This window comes from Podarcis melisellensis (genome assembly GCF_964234715.1).
Source record: "Podarcis melisellensis genome assembly, chromosome: 2".
Taxonomy (NCBI): domain Eukaryota; kingdom Metazoa; phylum Chordata; class Lepidosauria; order Squamata; family Lacertidae; genus Podarcis; species Podarcis melisellensis.
In genome coordinates, this window is record NC_138529.1 from 85,639,973 (window position 1) to 85,657,872 (window position 17,900).

The 17,900-nt window shown below is 43.3% G+C and overlaps 1 protein-coding gene across 1 annotated transcript; it reads right to left on the bottom strand.

Moving 5' to 3' along the window:
- Positions 1 to 5,522: 5,522 nt before the first annotated feature.
- On the bottom strand, positions 5,523 to 17,883 carry CHCHD4 (coiled-coil-helix-coiled-coil-helix domain containing 4). The gene is made up of 3 exons (XM_081903455.1): positions 17,373 to 17,883; positions 13,419 to 13,517; positions 5,523 to 6,697 (listed from the first exon to the last, which is right to left on the bottom strand). Exons 1-3 carry the CDS (start codon positions 17,392 to 17,394, stop codon positions 6,399 to 6,401), a joined length of 420 nt encoding a protein of 139 aa, XP_081759581.1. The 5' UTR covers positions 17,395 to 17,883; the 3' UTR covers positions 5,523 to 6,398.
- Positions 17,884 to 17,900: the final 17 nt, after the last annotated feature.

The following is a 17,900-nucleotide window of genomic DNA, read 5'->3' on the forward strand; positions in this document are numbered from 1 at the left end:
CTAAGTAGTTCTCTTGTTGTCTATCAGAACATTCCTAAGGGGAATTTAAAAACAGAATCTCTCTCTCCCCACCCCCGTCATATTTTGTGTTTTAGGGAGGCATCTTGTGCCTCGAGTTCTTTCTTCCAAGAATCAAAGGACAACGGCAAAGGACAACGACAAACAATCCCAGCCCACACAGACTTGGAAACCTCAACCCTTAACTTTGTTTGCCTAGGAATCACAGCTTATAGCTTGCCCACATCGTTTATCCAGAGCTAAGCCCCACCCCCCAGCCAGTGTCAAGATTACAAAATGCATTGCACGTTGATGCTTTCAAGTCCCATCCTGATACTACTAACGCATAAACTTACAGCTGCTTCACTAAAGCATTTGTTTCAGGGTGGGTGGGTTGCTTTTTTGAAGCAGCCATAAAGGATGAGCAAACAACTTTGTCGAGCTTTGGAGCGACAACATGCTCAACGGTTGGCCTGTCACATGACTCCCGCTTTATTCGACAATCTTTTCAGCTCACTAAGCAAGCTACAGTTAGAATAACATACGCAGCTTTTGGGGGTCCTTAAAGAGTGTGTACGTGCACCCTCAGCATTTGCACTGGGGTGGAAAGATTCTGTAGATTTATGTTGTCTTTGTCCGAACTCTGCCACCAGAGAAGCAAACAGGCAGAGCCTGTGAGATGGTAGAAGAGGCTGAACGCCTTCCCAGGACTTAGCCCCTTGGGGGATTCTGGGAAGTGTGTGCACTGCATAGAGGGAGGGGGGCATGGCTGGGGTCTGATCCTGCAGGCAGGAGTCTCAATGGACTTCACCTTTGTTCTTTCACAGAGCTTCTGGGAGAAGTGGTAGGTGGGGAGAGTTGGATTAGAGATTACAAGGACTGATGAGTGGAGAGTTGGATTAACATCATTTGCCTTCTCTAGGGGTGTTCTCTCAATATGTGCACCAAATCAACAATAGTTCTGGCTTTAACTTTGAGCCCACCTGCTCTCATCAAAGGTCTTCTCCCAGCTTGCCCTCCCCCGGCATCCATTGCACCACGCAAATTTCAGGAGGATTGCTGCTAAGAAGGGCTTGTGCAGCACCGATGATTCCTTTGTGAGGGAAGAATGCAGCACCGGCCCACAGTTTCTGCATGCAAGTAGTGAAAGAAGTCCTGGAAGTTGATTTGGTTTGGCGTTGGTAGATTCACCAAACCACCGCAGAAGAGGTTGCAGGGCCACTAGACATGAGACAAGGAAACATCGGCTACCTCTGGGAACAGCCATGTGGTTATTCTGACCTGCTCTTTCCAAGATAATATTTGAGTCTCAAGTGCTATCCTGCTAATATTTCATGTAAAAACTGTTGGCAATTACGTTCCGTTTAAGAGCAGGGCTTCTCAAAGAGCTCTCTTCTCTAATATGAAACAAAGATGGTCAACTAGTGCTGCTGGTATTCTCTATTTTCTGTTGGTTGGTTGGTTCAAAGAGAATGGCACCATGAAAATGCTTAAGTGTTGGCCTTTAAGAAACGCAACACCTTCTCTTATTGATCTTGCCTTGTTTTGCTGATTTAGCTGTGACTCCTGCAGTGCAGAGGATTGGACTACAACTCTACAATTCTGATTTTACAATTCCTGAAGAGTTGAGGCACTTGTGGGCAGGCACACAACACTCATGTAACTGCATCTTGCATCGCCTGCAAGGCTGGCAGGCAGCATTCAACGTCCTGGCTAGTCAAGGCACACAGAAATCTGCACAAAGATACAAAGGCTACCTTTGCTTGCTACACTGAATCATGGTTTAGCATGTGTGTCTTGTCTCGCAGGCTCATACTCTTTCCCCTCCTCTTCCTGCATAGCTGGCGGATTGAAAGCTTCTGCTTCTGACTAACCACAGTTTACTGTGCCATCTGTGGCTCATCATGACTATGTTAAGTTTAAACAAGCCCGCTGCAGTTAACTATGGTTTGAAGTTGCCTTGTTTGAAACTAACAAGAGCTCATGCCAGTCCAAATGAAAAAGCAAACCATGGGCTAAGCAAAAGCTTTCAAACTACTCCTGGCCCATGAGATGAGAGGGGACATGGGCTTATTTCACTGCAGCCCTGTCCTGCTTGCTCATGTCACTCTAAACCATGTGTAAAGCGCAGCTTTCACCAGACCTGCCACCCCTCGAATCAGGTAGCCAGATACAGCTAACAGGACATGTTTGTCCATTGGAAGAGGCTCAAGATGCTTACAAAAATATATATATACAACAATCCAGAATCGCTGCAGTTACTTTCTTCTGCAGCTTGAGAGCTCCTCATCACCCCCACGGCAGACATCTTACCAAAGGACACACTAGTTGTGCTTTCCCCTCTGTATCTACTTTTTAGTTTGCAAATCACTGCGTGCACATTTATTCCTTTTAAAAAACAAGAAGTTTTTAACATCTTGCAAAACCGCTCAGGCCCATCAGTTCTCTATACAGCTAGCTTCTATTGCAATATGCCAAACCTTTTTGCCTGAGGTCAGTCTTGCAGAGAAATTGCTAAGTCCATACACAAAAAGTGAGTGTACCTCCATGAGCTTGAAATGGTGTTGTCTACAGAAGCCACACCTGGAACATGAAACTTGGGTCACACAGGGCAGTCTATTGAAAAGATATTACAAGCAAGGAGACTTGCATTCCTTAGCGTTTACAAAGATGTAATATTGACCAGACTGGCTTAACTGAAGGCTTCCATTTGAAGTCAGGCATCCATTAGGGACACATTTTCATCAATTGTAATGGGAGAATAGAAGATGCGTTGCTCAGATATTACTTGTCCTAAAGATTGTGAAGTTTGTTTTGAATGCCACTCGGCTGCAAGAGAAATGGAAATCTAACTTCACTTAAACACATGGAAAGGTTATCTGTAGGTTATGGGAAACACTGTCCGATGTGAAAAAATGCTCGTACTTAACCACAGGCCAAGGCCTTCTACATACAATTGTTCTTTTATTTAGACTCCGGTATGCATTTCAGGTAATCTATGAGTAGAAGCCATTACTTCTAGTTGCTCACAGTTTTCATTAAAAGTGCTAAAGTCAAACTGGATACAGTATTGTAAACTACATTTATATTATATTGTCTAAATGTAACACTGACTCCTTCATATTTTGTTATGACAAGAAGCATTCAGTGATGTAAAGAGGCTAGCTAAATATTGCTATAGCTCATCCATATAAATAATGGATTAACGTAGATCTGCTTTTGTACCTGCAGTTTTGTGGGTACCAAAAAAAAGGTGCATGGGCAAATAATACTTAGGCTCAAAATCCCTTGACTTACCGTACATGAAGTGGCAAAAATGAGTTTATTAACTGGACAGGGGAAATGATGGCAGAAGGATTGGGGGAAGAAAAAGTTATGTTCTTAGAGCAGCCTTTCTTACTCTTGGGTTCCCAGGTGTTTTTGAACTATAACTCCCATCATTCCTAGCTAGCAGGTCCAGTAGTCAGGGATAATGGGAGTTGTAGTCCAACAACATCTGTGGACCCATAGTTGAGAAAGGCTGTTCTGGAACTCGGATAACCAATGGGGGGCCCCTCCATGTGCTCTTGGACTACAACTCCCATCCTTGGCCACTGGCTATGCCGCTTGGGGCTGATGGGAGCTGGAGTCCAATAACAGCTGGAGGGCGCCACCTTGGTGATCCCTGTTTTAAGAGGCAAGAACCAGAGAGGAATGGGGGGGGGGGTCCTTAATGGAATGCCCTAAACTGGGGAATTTCTTCACAGGCCCATGCACATTTTTGGACTTCTATTCGCTTTATAAAAGCAAACTTGCAATATGCATATTGTTTCACGTGCTTGTGAACTAGAATTATGCCGATTTCTGTTCTCACAGCACAGAATGGGAAACAGAAAGTACATAGACCGGACATGTTTGCAACTGCTCTGTTGGTTACACATGCCCCACCCAAATAAATACTGGTGTTTACTAAATGCTGAAAATGAAGTTCTGAAAGGTAAATATTGTACTTTAAAAATAAGCCATTACTGAAGAATCCTCTTCCTTCTCACTCCTCCCTGCTCATGCTAGACAGGTTCTAAAATGGGGGCCAGTATCTTCATATGTAAATCTGTGGCTGCCTTGAGGCCTTACAGGAGCAACAAGAGAGCCATTTCCTACGGTGGCCCTTAGGTCCTATGGCAGGCATAGGCAAACTCGGACCTCCAGATGTTTTGGGACTACAATTCCCATCATCCTTGACCACTGGACCTGTTAGCTAGGGATCATGGGAGCTGTAGTCCCAAAACATCTGGAGGGCCAAGTTTGCCTATGCCTGTCCTACGGTGTTCAAAGGCTGGCAGGACTGTTGTGGGATGGCCACACAAAGAAGCATCTCCCAGTCTCTTGTGAAAGGCACATTAACACCCAGATTCTGTAAACACTGTTATAAATCATTTTCAAAATGTGAAAGAAAGAAAAGAGGCATGAGAAAGGAGATGAGAAAATACAAAGGCTGGCAATTTGTTTGCCTTAGTACCCAGCCAGCTGAGTTTCCTTTTCAGAAATGACAGGTCCAGGTAAACCCCACTCTTAACAAGTGCCCCATATTTTATCTGATCACTCGAGGCTCCATCTCTTTGGGCCAACGGCTTAGGCGCCAAGCTTTTATCACTTCTGCACTTTTGGCACCTGTTCTGTTGCCTACTCTGTATGCAGACTGAGAAGCCTTTTCATGTTCTTTTTCTCTTTAAAAAAAGAGTAGAATGCGCTTTCGAAATGCCTGCTATCCATCTCAGGAGTGAACTGCTGACAGAGAGCTGGTACTTCCACTCCACTTCGTTAAATGAAAAGTGAATGATAGAAATCAGGCGGCACTTAAGAAAAGAGGCAGCAACGAGAGCCACTTGCAACACATTTAACAGTCTGGTGTCTGCGCAGAGGATAATATGCTGCTAAAGTGACAATTGATAACACTTGGAAGCTCATTAACACCACTGTAAACATACACCAACTTGGACGGCTTTGAAAGAGGCTTAGACAAATCCATGGAAGACAAGGTTATCGTCGGCTACTAGGCAGCTTAGTCATGTTCTACCTCCACTGGCAAGAGGCATTATGTCTCTGTATGCCAGTTGCTGGAAATTGTCAATGCAGAGAGTGCTGTTGCGCTCCTGTCCAGCTTTCAGGTCTCCCATAGGCATCTGGTTGGCCTCTGCAACGACAGGATGCTGGACTAGATGGACCCTTGGCCCGATCCAGAAGGTTCATCAAGTGTTTGCATATTATGTTCTTAATGTACCAGCAAGCACCAAGGTACAGCAATTGTGTTAAAATCTTTTGGAGATTTTAATTCGGCTTGATTTCAGGACACACTGTACTTGCTTGCTAAAGATATGCTTGGAGCGTAACCTCGCCTACTAGACACAAAAATCCATAAATCTAAGTAACACAGTGTAGTTCTGCTAGCGTGCATCTTCCAGGATACAGTAGCTTGGCTACAACAACAACAGGAAAAGAATTGAGTAATCAATCGCCAGCATTAATAAAAGACATGAAGGCTTCAATGCAAGGTAGAAAGGTTTTGCCTTTAATGTACACTCTAGTCACAATTATCTAGTCAGAGGCTGTTACACCAGGTAACATTGCAATTTCCTTGTCTAGGGCATCTATTTTAGCAACCTGTCTGGAGAAGTGACAGGCTTGAACAGAGAGAATCCCACAAAAGCAGGGTTGATCAGGAACATTAAGAAACAGTAGTTAGCATTGTCCCCTATCAACTCAGTGAAATCAAGACCTGATCAACACTTTCGGAAAAAATAATAATGCAAAAATCAACCCCCCTCCCTTTACAATAATTTTCCATTACCAGAAATCAGTAGCGTATGCAAATTTCACATGCTATTAAAGCATATAAACTGTGCAAATGAAAACGTCAATCATTCTCAACAGTTTCTGAATCAATTTTAAGAGTTTTATGCCTCCCACCCCACCCCCAAAAAGCATTGGGAATATCTGAGACAATCACTGAAAATCAACCCTGACCGGACATCCTTGCTGACCGATTTCCTCCAGATTGTGTGTTGGCTCCACCTCTCTACTAGTCTTGTTCAAGTCAACCTGCAAACTTAACATGACTGCAGAAGGAAATAACTATTAAAGCAGCTGCAGTGCCTGAGAATGGGTTGTCCCCCTGCTATGCACTGACCTCTTTGCAGCATTATTGAGACCATGAGGCCAAGGTGTCTTACTTCCTTGCAGCAAGTAATTTCACAGGACACAGTGCACTGAAGAGAGGTGAAGGGTGTTCCTTGAAGGATCGGGAGAAGGGGCAGAGAGGGAGGGGAGGGGAGGGGAGGGAAGGGAAGGGAAGGACGATGCTTTGCATAAGTTATAGTGTGTCTTTGAGTTGGAAAGGAGACCAAAGCCTCCGTGGAGCTTCATTAGCTGGATCCCTTCTCTTCCTCTTTGGTTACAGAAGCAGCAGCAGCTTCTAGAACTTTGCCCTGCTTTTCTTCATCTTCTTCATCATCGTCATCTTCTTGGGGGTACAGCTCTGGGTACTTCTGCATGCACTCCTGCATTGCACGAAACTGGTCCACACAATCGGATCCCTTTATTTCTTCCTTGCTATAATGGAAACAGGAAAAGGCGGACTTGAATTGTTCCCCGCAAGGACCACTCGCCATTCCGCCAAGGCAAGGGCAATTCCAGTTGATATCTCCATTAGGCAATATCAAACCTAGGAAGGAAAAAAAGAAATCAATAAGCTAATGGCAGATAATGGATATGTGACTGAACTTGTGTGCTGTAGATTCAATATGACGAACAAGGATAACTATTTCACACTGAGCCCACACAGTCAGTTTCAATTCCCCTAAAACCAATACAATCAATTGTCTGCTTACAATCAACCCTATCGTTGACAAGATGCCGCTTCTACTACTGCTAGTGACACTAGAAGCAAACATAAAAGATGCCGATGATAATCACACAAAAAACCCCTTCATTGCTTTCATGTTTTTGCTCCTAAATGAGTAGCCACGTCTGGGACTGAAAACATGAAGCAGGTGAGGGGCGACTTTTGTGCGGAACAGCAGAATTGTGTTTTTGCTTTATGAATGAGAAAACACAAGATTCCAAATCTGCAAATCTGAGCAGCCTCCATAAGCAAGTGATCACACGGTGGTCACGAAATTCTCCAGATGCAACTCACCAAGCCCTGCTGCTATGCATCCAATAGGAGCACTAATGAGGCTGAACACTGATGCAAAATTATAGGACTTATTAGTCTGAACCCTTGGAACGAGAGTGATTTTTCAGCCCCTGCAGTCCTACTTCCACTTACCTAGGTCTTACATCTAAGTAGAGATGCATAAGAACTATGAAAGCAGATAATCCAAGTAACTTTGAAACTGTGTTAAAACATTTATTAATGCTAAAAACCACTCATAAAATTTAAAATCTTCCAATTCCACTCTACATGTTGGGCAGGATTCACCGAGTCCAAAGGACAAGAGTGCAACCTAAATCACGTTCAAGCTATTGTATTTTTTTTTTTAATATAATTTTTATTAAGATTTTCCAAATTAAAAACAAATTAGATCCAATTCATACACTTTCTTCCAAAACCAAAGCTAGGACTTCCCCTTCCCGCCCCCAATTGCGTTCCAAATATTCCGAATAAACAATTAAATTCAACAAGTTTTTATCCCATGACTCACTTAACATCAATAACCCAATTTTTCCAAATTCCCATCCCCTAAGATCGATTTTTTCCCTTCCACGAGTTCCCCCTTTCAAAATTTTATAAAAAAAGAAAAAAAGATATAAAGATAAAAAAATAATTTTACAACCTTTGGATTCCAAAATTCCCTCCCCCCTTTCTCTGTTGTGTTCCTTCTATCCCTTCATCCTAATGTCTTCCTGAAGTTCCTACCCACTTAATCCATGTCCCTCTAGTAGTTTGCCAGTCATATTTAATTACAAATGTCCAATCTTGGAAGGAGTCTGTCTCAAAAAGGGGCCCATTTTTTCTATCCAGATTTTTATATCCAGGAGTAAAAAACTCCCATTTAATTTCCATAAGCTTGTCAAATCTGGATGTCCCAAATGTTCCCAATTCTGTCCAGTTCATGATGTTTCCATATTCTTGTCATTCTCTCTCCTCCTTCTGTTTCCCTGTTTTCCCGCAAAAATGTTCTTTTTCCATGACCTTCTTATTTTCTGCAGAGGCTTGTTATTCAGAAGCAAAACATTATGTCATGTCCCTTTCGTTTTCCAACTAAAGAATCCATTGTTTCCTGTAGTTTGTAGCCCTCTGTAGACAAAACAATGTTCCATTTCTGCAGTTCCCAAGAGATTAAAAATTACAACTGTTCAGGTTTCCTGAGAAAAACACATGCAATGTCGCTCAGCTCCTCTAGGTGGATCGCAGTAACTATGTTCCCTTCCAGATCGAATCCATTAGTCCAAATAGTTTGTAAATCCTTATTTGAAACAATTTGTATACAATTTAAAACAAATGTAACCGGCAAAGTCCTCAAAGCAAAGTCCCTGCTTTATTCTTCCGTTTTGACAGCCTTTGCCAGCTGTCAAAACTCCCAATGCTCTTCCCCAGGTAGTTTCGCGGATCACTCCAGGGATTCCGGGGGGGGGGGGTTGTTTTTTTAATACAAATTCCACTTTTCTCCTCCAGCACAGTCTTATAATTTTCCCTCGCGAAGTTGCTAATTCATGAAGATAGAGATACGCTCGATCTTAGTCGTTAAGTCCTTTGTTTTGGCTCTTCTACAATTAAGGGGTAGGCTGACTTCCTTTTTTCCACCTCCCCCGTTCGCTCCAGATTTTAAAAATTTATCCCTCTTTTTTAATCCATAGTCCAATTACTCACGGGTTCTTCTTTTAGGTCCAAATTTTCAATAGAAGAAGTCAGCGCTCTCCGCCGGATGGCATGCGGCTGCGCTCGGCAGGGATAGCAGAGAACTCAAAGCACCACGCTTCTCCCCGGCGCCCGATCCGTAGCCTTTAAAAAGGCTCCTTCACGAGCCGGGAGGGCGCTAACGGTGCCAGCCGAGTCTCCATGTCCACGGCCTCACTCTGGCCGTGGTTTTTGAGGGTCCCCGCATCGCCGGTGCGGTAGGACCCAGCCCCTGCCGAGCAGGCTCCCTCCGGAGCTCGGAGGGAGCCCGCCATTCGGCGATGGCGCCGACCCGGAAGTACGTTCAAGCTATTGTAAACCATTCCCACATTAAGTAGTTCACTTGGTTGTGCAAATCTGCTTCCTGAGCAGTCATGGATACAGAGTTCAGACATAATGCCAAATCCCCACTTGCAGTGTGGCTGCAAGAAGAAAATAAAAAACCTTTGCTTCCATTTTCAATTAAACATGATTTATTATTCTTTCTAAACCCAGAGCTGTGGTTAACCTTAACTATGGTTTAGGGAAACAGGCCAAAATACAATTTATTCTGGGTTCAGACATAATGAGTAACCACAGTCCATTGAAAAAGAAGAAGTGAAAACTTCTGATTTCCTTGTAGATCCACTGGAGGAGGGAAGAGAGGAAGCTCATGGCCCTGAATTTAGGAATACTCTCTGAAAACAGCTGAATGCACCCAGTATCTCTCTGTATTTTCAGAATACAAAAAGCCTTGCAAATAGTCACTGATTGCTTTGTGGCACATGTGGCCCTCGAGATGCTTCCATACTCCCTAGCTCCCATATTCCTTAGCTCTCATAATCCTTAGCTCCTGGCTACGCTGACTACAGCTGATGGGAGTTCAGAGTCTCACAAAATCTTAAGTGCTACAGGTCGATTCTTTTCCTTCTTTCAAGCTGTAGATATACCCCAAATGAAAACAGGCAGATGTCGGCGGGCTAATAATGAATTGTAGGCTAGTAACTTTTGCTACGGAATGAAGTTTGTGCAGGAAGGGTTTATTAGGTGGGGGTTTTCTAAACAGCATGCAGGAACCCAAGTTCTGCAAATTATACAAGCCACACTGAATGCAGATGAGAGAAGATGACTGGAAGACCCCATGTTGGCATCAGGTAGCACAGAAGAACTGGAGCTTGCAACTGTTGTACTGTAGCCTCTTGGCTAGGAAGAAGATTCTGTGGAACACTTTCTATGTTCATGGAAATAGGAAATAATCTGCCAAGAAAACAACCCTTCACAAATGCCAAGGAAAGTTTTCAATGACCTAGGGCCACTTTTCTTCTATGATGGCTGTGTCAATACCTCTTTTATGCCTCTTGAACTAGAACTCAAAACTGATGCATTATATGACCACTGGCTGAAGGTTCTTGATAAGACTTTCTGCCGTCTATGATTAAGGACAGCTTCCCTTCTTCCAGCACAGGGAGGACAGTCAAATACAAAACACCTAAAGTGTACATGAAGCATGGTTTCCTTTGCTTGGCACTCATGCTGAAACATTCTCAAAAGAGAACTCTAAGCATTGACAATTGTTTCTTGAAGAAACAGAAGAAGTTGGGAGCTGCTTGTAAAATTATTGAGACAGCATAAGCTGCAACCCTAAATATATACTGTACTCAGAAGTAAGTCCTATTGAATTCAATTGAGTTTACTCCCAGGTAAGTGCTGTTCGGATAGCAGCCATAATCAGATTAGTTAGTAAAACCAGACAATTTCTGCTATAACCACCCCAATTATATTTTAGAAGCTATTGCAATGGAAAGCTGGAGAGCTATACTGTACTGTCAAATCCCAGCATGACAATACAAAGAGCCAGAGATTATTCTCAGAAAATAATTCCCTATGCTACTTTGGGTGTGGGTGGGATCTTTTAAACTGGAAAACACAACACCACAATATTTCTCACTAAATTAAAATGAAACCAAAATGCTAAAGTTTGAAAACAGTTTTAAATGTCATTCAAATGTCAAATTAAAAATAAACACTGTTGCACTAAGGCCTTGTGGTACATTATGGTATTTTTTTCATCTATATAACAACAACAAAAACCTGGTAGAAACAAGTACAATCTACTAGGAGTTTATTCTGTGCAAATCCCACTGAAACAAATGGGAGACCCCAGTTAGCTGGCTCTTAACAAACTTTAACTCATTTGTTTAGCGCTGCTATAAATCCACTTGGCTTCACATTTGGAAGTGGGTTTGCTTTTAAACAAGATCGCATTGATTTCCCCCTCAAGAAAACTGCTTTTCACCAAGACAAAAAAGAAGGGCAGAGAGGAAAATCTTCATCATTCATCTTTTTGTATTCCTGGCCAGTAGGAAATTCAACTCTAAACCTTTAGAAGCTGCCGCAGGAGTCTCAGAATGGGAGGTGCCAACAGCCTGCAAAGCCATTTCCCCCCAGTCTGTAGACACTATGCTGGTTCTTGGCCAGCAATACATCCTGCCTGAAATGATGAAGGCTGAAGGAGAGGGTGAGAGACACTCAAATTCTGCTGCTGCACGGCTTTCTGCAATAAGATGCAGATGGTGGCTGAAGCCTAGGAGTTTAGGAACACAGAAAGGGACATCTATTTCTTTTTATCTGAAGATTACAAGGTTAACCTTAATCACAGCAAGCTTTCAAATTACTTTTTTATTTTAGTATTCTCTTATGAAATGCATTAGAGTAAGGTCTATGAACAGCTGCTTCTAATTCAATAACTGAAGTTATGTTTCATTAACCTTTTATTGCATTTCATTCACAATTCCCACAGGTCCTGTTTTCATGTACATACTTATCCTTGTTTTATATATTCCTGGTGTACACTGCTTGTTTTATGTTCAGTTGACTGCTTATTTAGCAGGCAACACTGAAGAATGTATCACTTTCACCAACAGTTTTTAGTACTCCCTTCTATGGAATGAATAAGCTTATGTCCAGACTACTGTGGGGAAAAGGTAAAAAAGACCCACTCCAGGCTGACCAAAACCTTTGTCTTAGACCAAGAGTACAGTACCATGAAGAGGAGTCAGACTGGGGGCTCTGCCATTACTGTGGCACAAAGAGAACTTTCCACATTGATTTAGCATTGCTTTTATTGATGTAGGCCAAATGTGCTAAATAAAGTTGAGGGTCCATATGAGACCCCATGGGCTTAGACCCCTTGAGGCTCCCAAAGGTGTCCTAAATACAAGGAACAGAAACTTTTCTATGGTGGAAGTACTGCTATTAGTAAAGCGATAAGGCTATTCTATCAGTGGCTACTCCGCACCAGATTTTCTTGCCTTCACCCCAAACTCTCTCTAAATTAGCAGCTTATTATATAATAATAATAATAATAATAATAATAATTTTTTATTTATACCCCGCCCTCCCCAGCCAAGGCCGGGCTCAGAGCGGCTTACAAGCAATAATAAAAACAAGATGAATGATTACAACTTAAAAACAAAAATAAAATACAACATTAAAATAATGGAACGTTAAAATATTAAAATGTAGCCTCATCGCAGGAGGAGAAGGAAAAGAAAGAAAGAGGAAAAGAAAAGAGAGAGAGGGAGGGAATCAAATTGGCTCCAAGCCAAAGGCCAGGCGGAACAACTCTGTCTTACAGGCCCTGCGGAAAGAAATCAGATCCTGCAGGGCCCTGGTCTCATGAGGCAGAGCGTTCCACCAGGCCGGAGCCTGAGTTGAAAAGGCCCTGGCTCTGGTTGAAGCCAATCTAACTTCTTTAGGGCCTGGGACCACTAGGGTGTTATTATTTATGGACCTTGAGGCTCTCCGTGGGGCATACCAGGAGAGGCGGTCCCGTAGGTACGAGGGTCCTAGGCCGTGAAGGGACAGAGATTACTGTCCACAAACACTTTTACTAATATAAAATTAGTATAGGAAATACCTGAAAATGCTGACCAGCCCCATGAAAAATAATCCCAGATATGTGTGGTTTTGCTGAAGTTATTCAGTAATATAACTTTGACACCTTTACTTTATACACTGGTTTTAGTTGTTGGGGAGGGGGCGGGTTAAAGTATTTTTATTACTTGTTTTACATTGTTTGTTTTGCTGAAGCCCCAAGATAGCTAAAACGGGGCATAAGCTTAGAAAATACATTGTACACATTTTTTAGTTTAGCACAGCTGTTTTTACTATGGAGAAGTGAGAAAAATGTCAGGCTTTTCACTGCCAGCCACACAGTGAACGGACATCTTAAAACAAATCCACACCACGAAAGTTTATATTGAGACATAGGGTTCAGATAGGATCATATACAGGTGACAGCCAACACAGTACATTGCAAGCATAGCTGTCTCTGTGTGTGACTGCTGCCCCCTAGAGATTCCTGACTACATTTTTTATAATAAAGAAAACCCAATTTTAAACACATGGAAGGGCACACATTAAGTACCCTGAATTATTACAAGCTACTGAGCAAATCTCTCTGCTAACAGGAACCAGCAATTTGTGTTGAAACACTTATCATGATGTTATTTCAATACCAGTATACAGCCCTATTGAACATTATGCTTTCTGCACTACTGACCATGGTCTTCATAAGGATCATTGGGGTCATCTGCTACCAATTCAGCATTGCTTGGAGTCTCATGGTCCTCTTTGGTCACAAATATAATTTTGTCCTTTCCTGAAAATTAAAAAAAGAGAGACACAAAGAGCATTAGGCCCAGACAGAACAGTCTGTCCAGAGCAGTTGTCCAACAGAAGCCTTTGAACAATTCCATATAAAGATGCATTCCTAGTAGAAGCTCATGATTCTCTTCCAGTTGGCACTGGAGAGGCTTCAATCAAATGACTCTGGCCATTACATTTGGTTAAAGCGAACTGGAGGATGTTCAGAAATTAAGGATAAACATTGGGCTAGATCCAGAGAGGCCTTTGGCTCTTCTGCTTCATCCCGTTGTATTTCCCTAACTTTTGATGAAGACTCGCACATAAAATTTGAGAGAAGGCTTTGTTAATTCTAAAAGACCGATTACTGTCCACAAACACTTTTTAAAAAATGGTACGAAGGGGTCAGAGATCAATTAATCTCATTAGTCAACAAAGACGGGGCAAATAGTAATGAGCTTATGATGGCAGCAGGGTAATTTAACTTCCATTGTGAATCAATTTGCTTTGATTTTATAGTGTGGCGTTGGAGCAAGCCAAATATGGTCACATGAAACAGCTATCCTGGGATAACCCTGCAATGGAGATTTTCCCCGGACACATCCCCACTGTCAGCCCCCAGAACACTGAAATCATGCATCAGCACTTCCAATGAAAGGCTTCCCTGAAGTGCTGCCTAACCCAAAGTAACTCACACAGGCCAGAGGCAAGTGAAGCATTACATCATCTTGTAACAACATTCACCCCAGTCATTTCATAGAATTGATTAGCTTCATTCAGATCTATTTTTTTAAAAAGAAAGACAATTCTTCAGAGAGATTACTGCAAATGTTGTCTCCTTGTCAATTACAGACTTAACGTGGATTTCAAAAATTTATCTACCTGATATTTTGCTTTTGTTCTTAATCCAAAATAATAATACAGTCGTACCTTGGAAGTCGAACGGAATCTATTCCGGAAGTCTGTTCAACTTCCAAAATGTTCGAAAACCCAAACATGGCTTCTGATTGGCTGCAGCCAATCGTAAGTTGCAGAAGCCCTGTTGGACATTCAACTTCCAAAAGAACATTTGAAAACCAGAACACTCACTTCCATGTTTTGATCGTTCGGGAGCCAAAACATTTGAGAACTAGGCTGCTTGAAAACCAAGGTACAACTGTAGTGTGAACTCATTCTCCAAATGTGAGTTCTCATATAACCAAAGTACACAATCTATAGATAATAGAAATGAAATACAGGAGTGGCTGTTTTAGGTGTGTCCAATATATGCATGAACACACACATGCATCAGGCTGAATCTGGAAGTGACCCAAAAACGTAACAAAAAGTAACAGGGTGAGGGCAGGACAGGGTCTTTGCACGCTTTTTCAATGAGTGTTCCAATTATATGCCTTTTCACACAAGCACACAATGACCCGGAACGCAGCCCCCATGCAAATGGGGAGTTGCCTGAACTACCAATAAAGTTACACTTCAAGTGCCGTGACAGCATCTGACAATGATGTGGAACGGACTCCCTCAGGAAGCTGTGGACTTTCCTTCATTGGAGGTTTTTAAGCAGAGGCTGGATGGCCATCTGTCATGGATGCTTTAGTTGAGATTCCTGCCTCTCAGAGGGTTAGAATACTAGATAACTCCTGGGGTCCTTTCCAAACCTACAATTCTGTAATTCTATGTACAGTGGTGCCCCGCAAGACGAACGCCTTGCAAGACGAAAAACCCGCTAGACGAAAGGGTTTTCCGTTTTGGAGGTGCTTCGCAAAACGAATTTCCCTATGGGGTTGCTTCGCAAGACGAAAAAAATCTTGCATCCCCCTCGCTTTTTTCGCCCTTTTCTTAAGCCGCTAAGCCGCTTATCAGCTGTTCCGCTGATAAGCTGCTTAACAGCTGATCGCTGGAAGCCGCTTGACAGCTGTAGCGCTAATCCGCTAAGCTGTCAATGGGCTTGCTTCGCAAGACGAAAAAACCGCTAGACGAAGAGAATCGCGGAACGAATTCTTTTCGTCTAGCGAGGCACCACTGTACTACTATGTCTCTCAAGTACACAGCCTTTGTTCAAAACTCCCATTGTTCTAGGTGCATTTTGTGACAGGGAATTTCTTTAGTGATAGCACTTTTTGATTAAAACTGCAGAGTGGAACGAGGGCCTTTTTCTGCCTCCCCACTTCCAGCTACTCTCTGAAAACTGGAGAGGAGACCCTCATAAGAATATTAGGGGGTAGGCAGGCAGGGGAAGGACTAGACCATGTGAAAACTGAACATAATATTTTAGCTGCAGTTCATTTTCAGCTTTGCATTCTTGTTATAAAAAAGAGCACCTAGACATTCCCTTGTTGTGCCCACAACCTAGGTTTAAGGTGCCATTTAGCTCCTAGCTTTCATATCTCAGTTTCTAACTTTCCTTTAGCCACAAACTCACAGCAGCAGTCTCACAGCATTAGACAAAGCAGACCCCCACAAACATAATTAGAAGTATTGATTTAAGACTTTAAGTGACTTTAGCTTAATCGTAAATCACAGCTCATTGCTTTCGCTTAAAAATTAGTACCACTTTATTACTACCATAGTTACCTAACTATTTACCTAACTCCTTATTAGATTCAACTATTAAATTGCAGATGCTGCCGTTTACAGTTCTGAAAGTTATGTAATGATAAATATGACAACATATTTATCATTGCATAACTGGAAAGCAACTGCTAGACAGTGTCATAACTTCATTCACTCTATTCTGTGGGGGAAGGAAGGGAAAACTGAGAAAGAGAGTGGGGGGGGGGGAAAGACTGAGCAAGCCTCATTTTGTTAACTGTCAGTAAAAGGAACAGCATCCTACTATGAGCATCAAAAACTATATACTACTATAGTATATAAAATAGCTGTGGCCTAACACCAAAATTCCTTGCTCACAAATAAATATAAGCTTGTGTTCATATGTTGTGTTTGTCTACTAATAATCTACTTAATAATAATAATAATAAAGGTCACAGGTTCCCCATCCCTGCAGGACAGAGATACTGCTAAGTCAGAGCTGACAGTGCTGGGCTTTGGTGAACTAACAATAAAGGCAGCAATGTTATGTTCAAAACAACTGAGTTCAGTCCCTGGGATGTTTCGTGACCAGCAAACTTTGCAACCGACCCAAAAGCCTTTGGAAAACAAGGTGTCCTGAAAAACCACGTTTCCAACACCTGACTCAGTTGCGGCTACATCTGTCTCCACCCGCATCGCTCAGCTGGGACCCTGAGGTCTAGCTCTGAGGGCCCTCTGGCAGTTCCCTCACTGTGGGAAGCCAAGTTTCAGAGAACCAGGCAGAGGGCCTTCTCTGTAGTGGCACCCGCCCTGTGGAACACCCTCCCATCAGATGTCAAGGAAATAAAAGAACTATTTGACTTTTAGAAGACACCTGGAGGCAGCCCTGTTTAGGGAAGTTTTTAAATGTCTGATGTTTTACTATGTTTTTATACGTGCTGCAAGCCATGCAGAGTGGCTGGGGAAACCCAGCCAGTTGGGCGGCGTATAAATAAAATATAATTATTATCCATTAAAATAATTTATTATTATTATTATTATTACCACCACCACCAGACGAGATGAGCCCTCTTAAAAAACCTGACCAACCGCACCCTCCGTGGCTAAAATGTGGAAGAGCAAGGTTCAAATCCCTCCTCAGCCACATGGCTTCCCACCCCGTGACCTTGGGGACGGTCACTCTCTCTCAGTCCAGCTCGCAGGGCTGTTGCGAGGCTAAAGAAAACCGAGAAGGGGAAGAAGAGGCCGGCCCAAGCGTGCTCCTTCCCAAGCGCCTCGGGAGAAGGAGCCGGGGACGAGACCCCCATAAGGAAACGCTCTCTCTCTTTCTCGCCCCCAGTACCTTCTTGCCTGCAGTAGGACATGGCTGGGGAGAGCTCGCGAGCAGCGCGTTGCTCCTTCCGCGGCGCCGGATGGCCCAACGAGCGACCCGTCCGTCGGCCCCGCCAGCACCGCCACCGTGAGCCGGCGGCACAGCGGACCGCGCGCTTTCCCCCTCGCGGCGACCTCTCACCCGCGCCGGAAGGACCCCGAGGAGGAGGAGACCAGGAGCCCGCCTGAGCGCTGGGTTCTTTTTGAGGCGCGCAAGGGGAGCCGGGCAGGGGCGGGGCCTTCCCTCCCGCGTTCTATAGCGGGGCCTCAAAGGCGTAACTAACGGGAGGAGAAGAGCCCGGCGTGGTCGGCTTATCCCTGAAGTACTACATTTCCCGGCGTGCTGTGCGCGTAAATCCTTTTCTCCACAAAACATGCTTCGTCGGCCTGTGTGATAAATCACCACCGCCCCCTTTTTATTATTACTTAACGCCTGGAAGTTCAATGATAGTCCCAGCGGGGGAGGGGGAGAGAATAAATAAATACGCGTGGCCGCCCC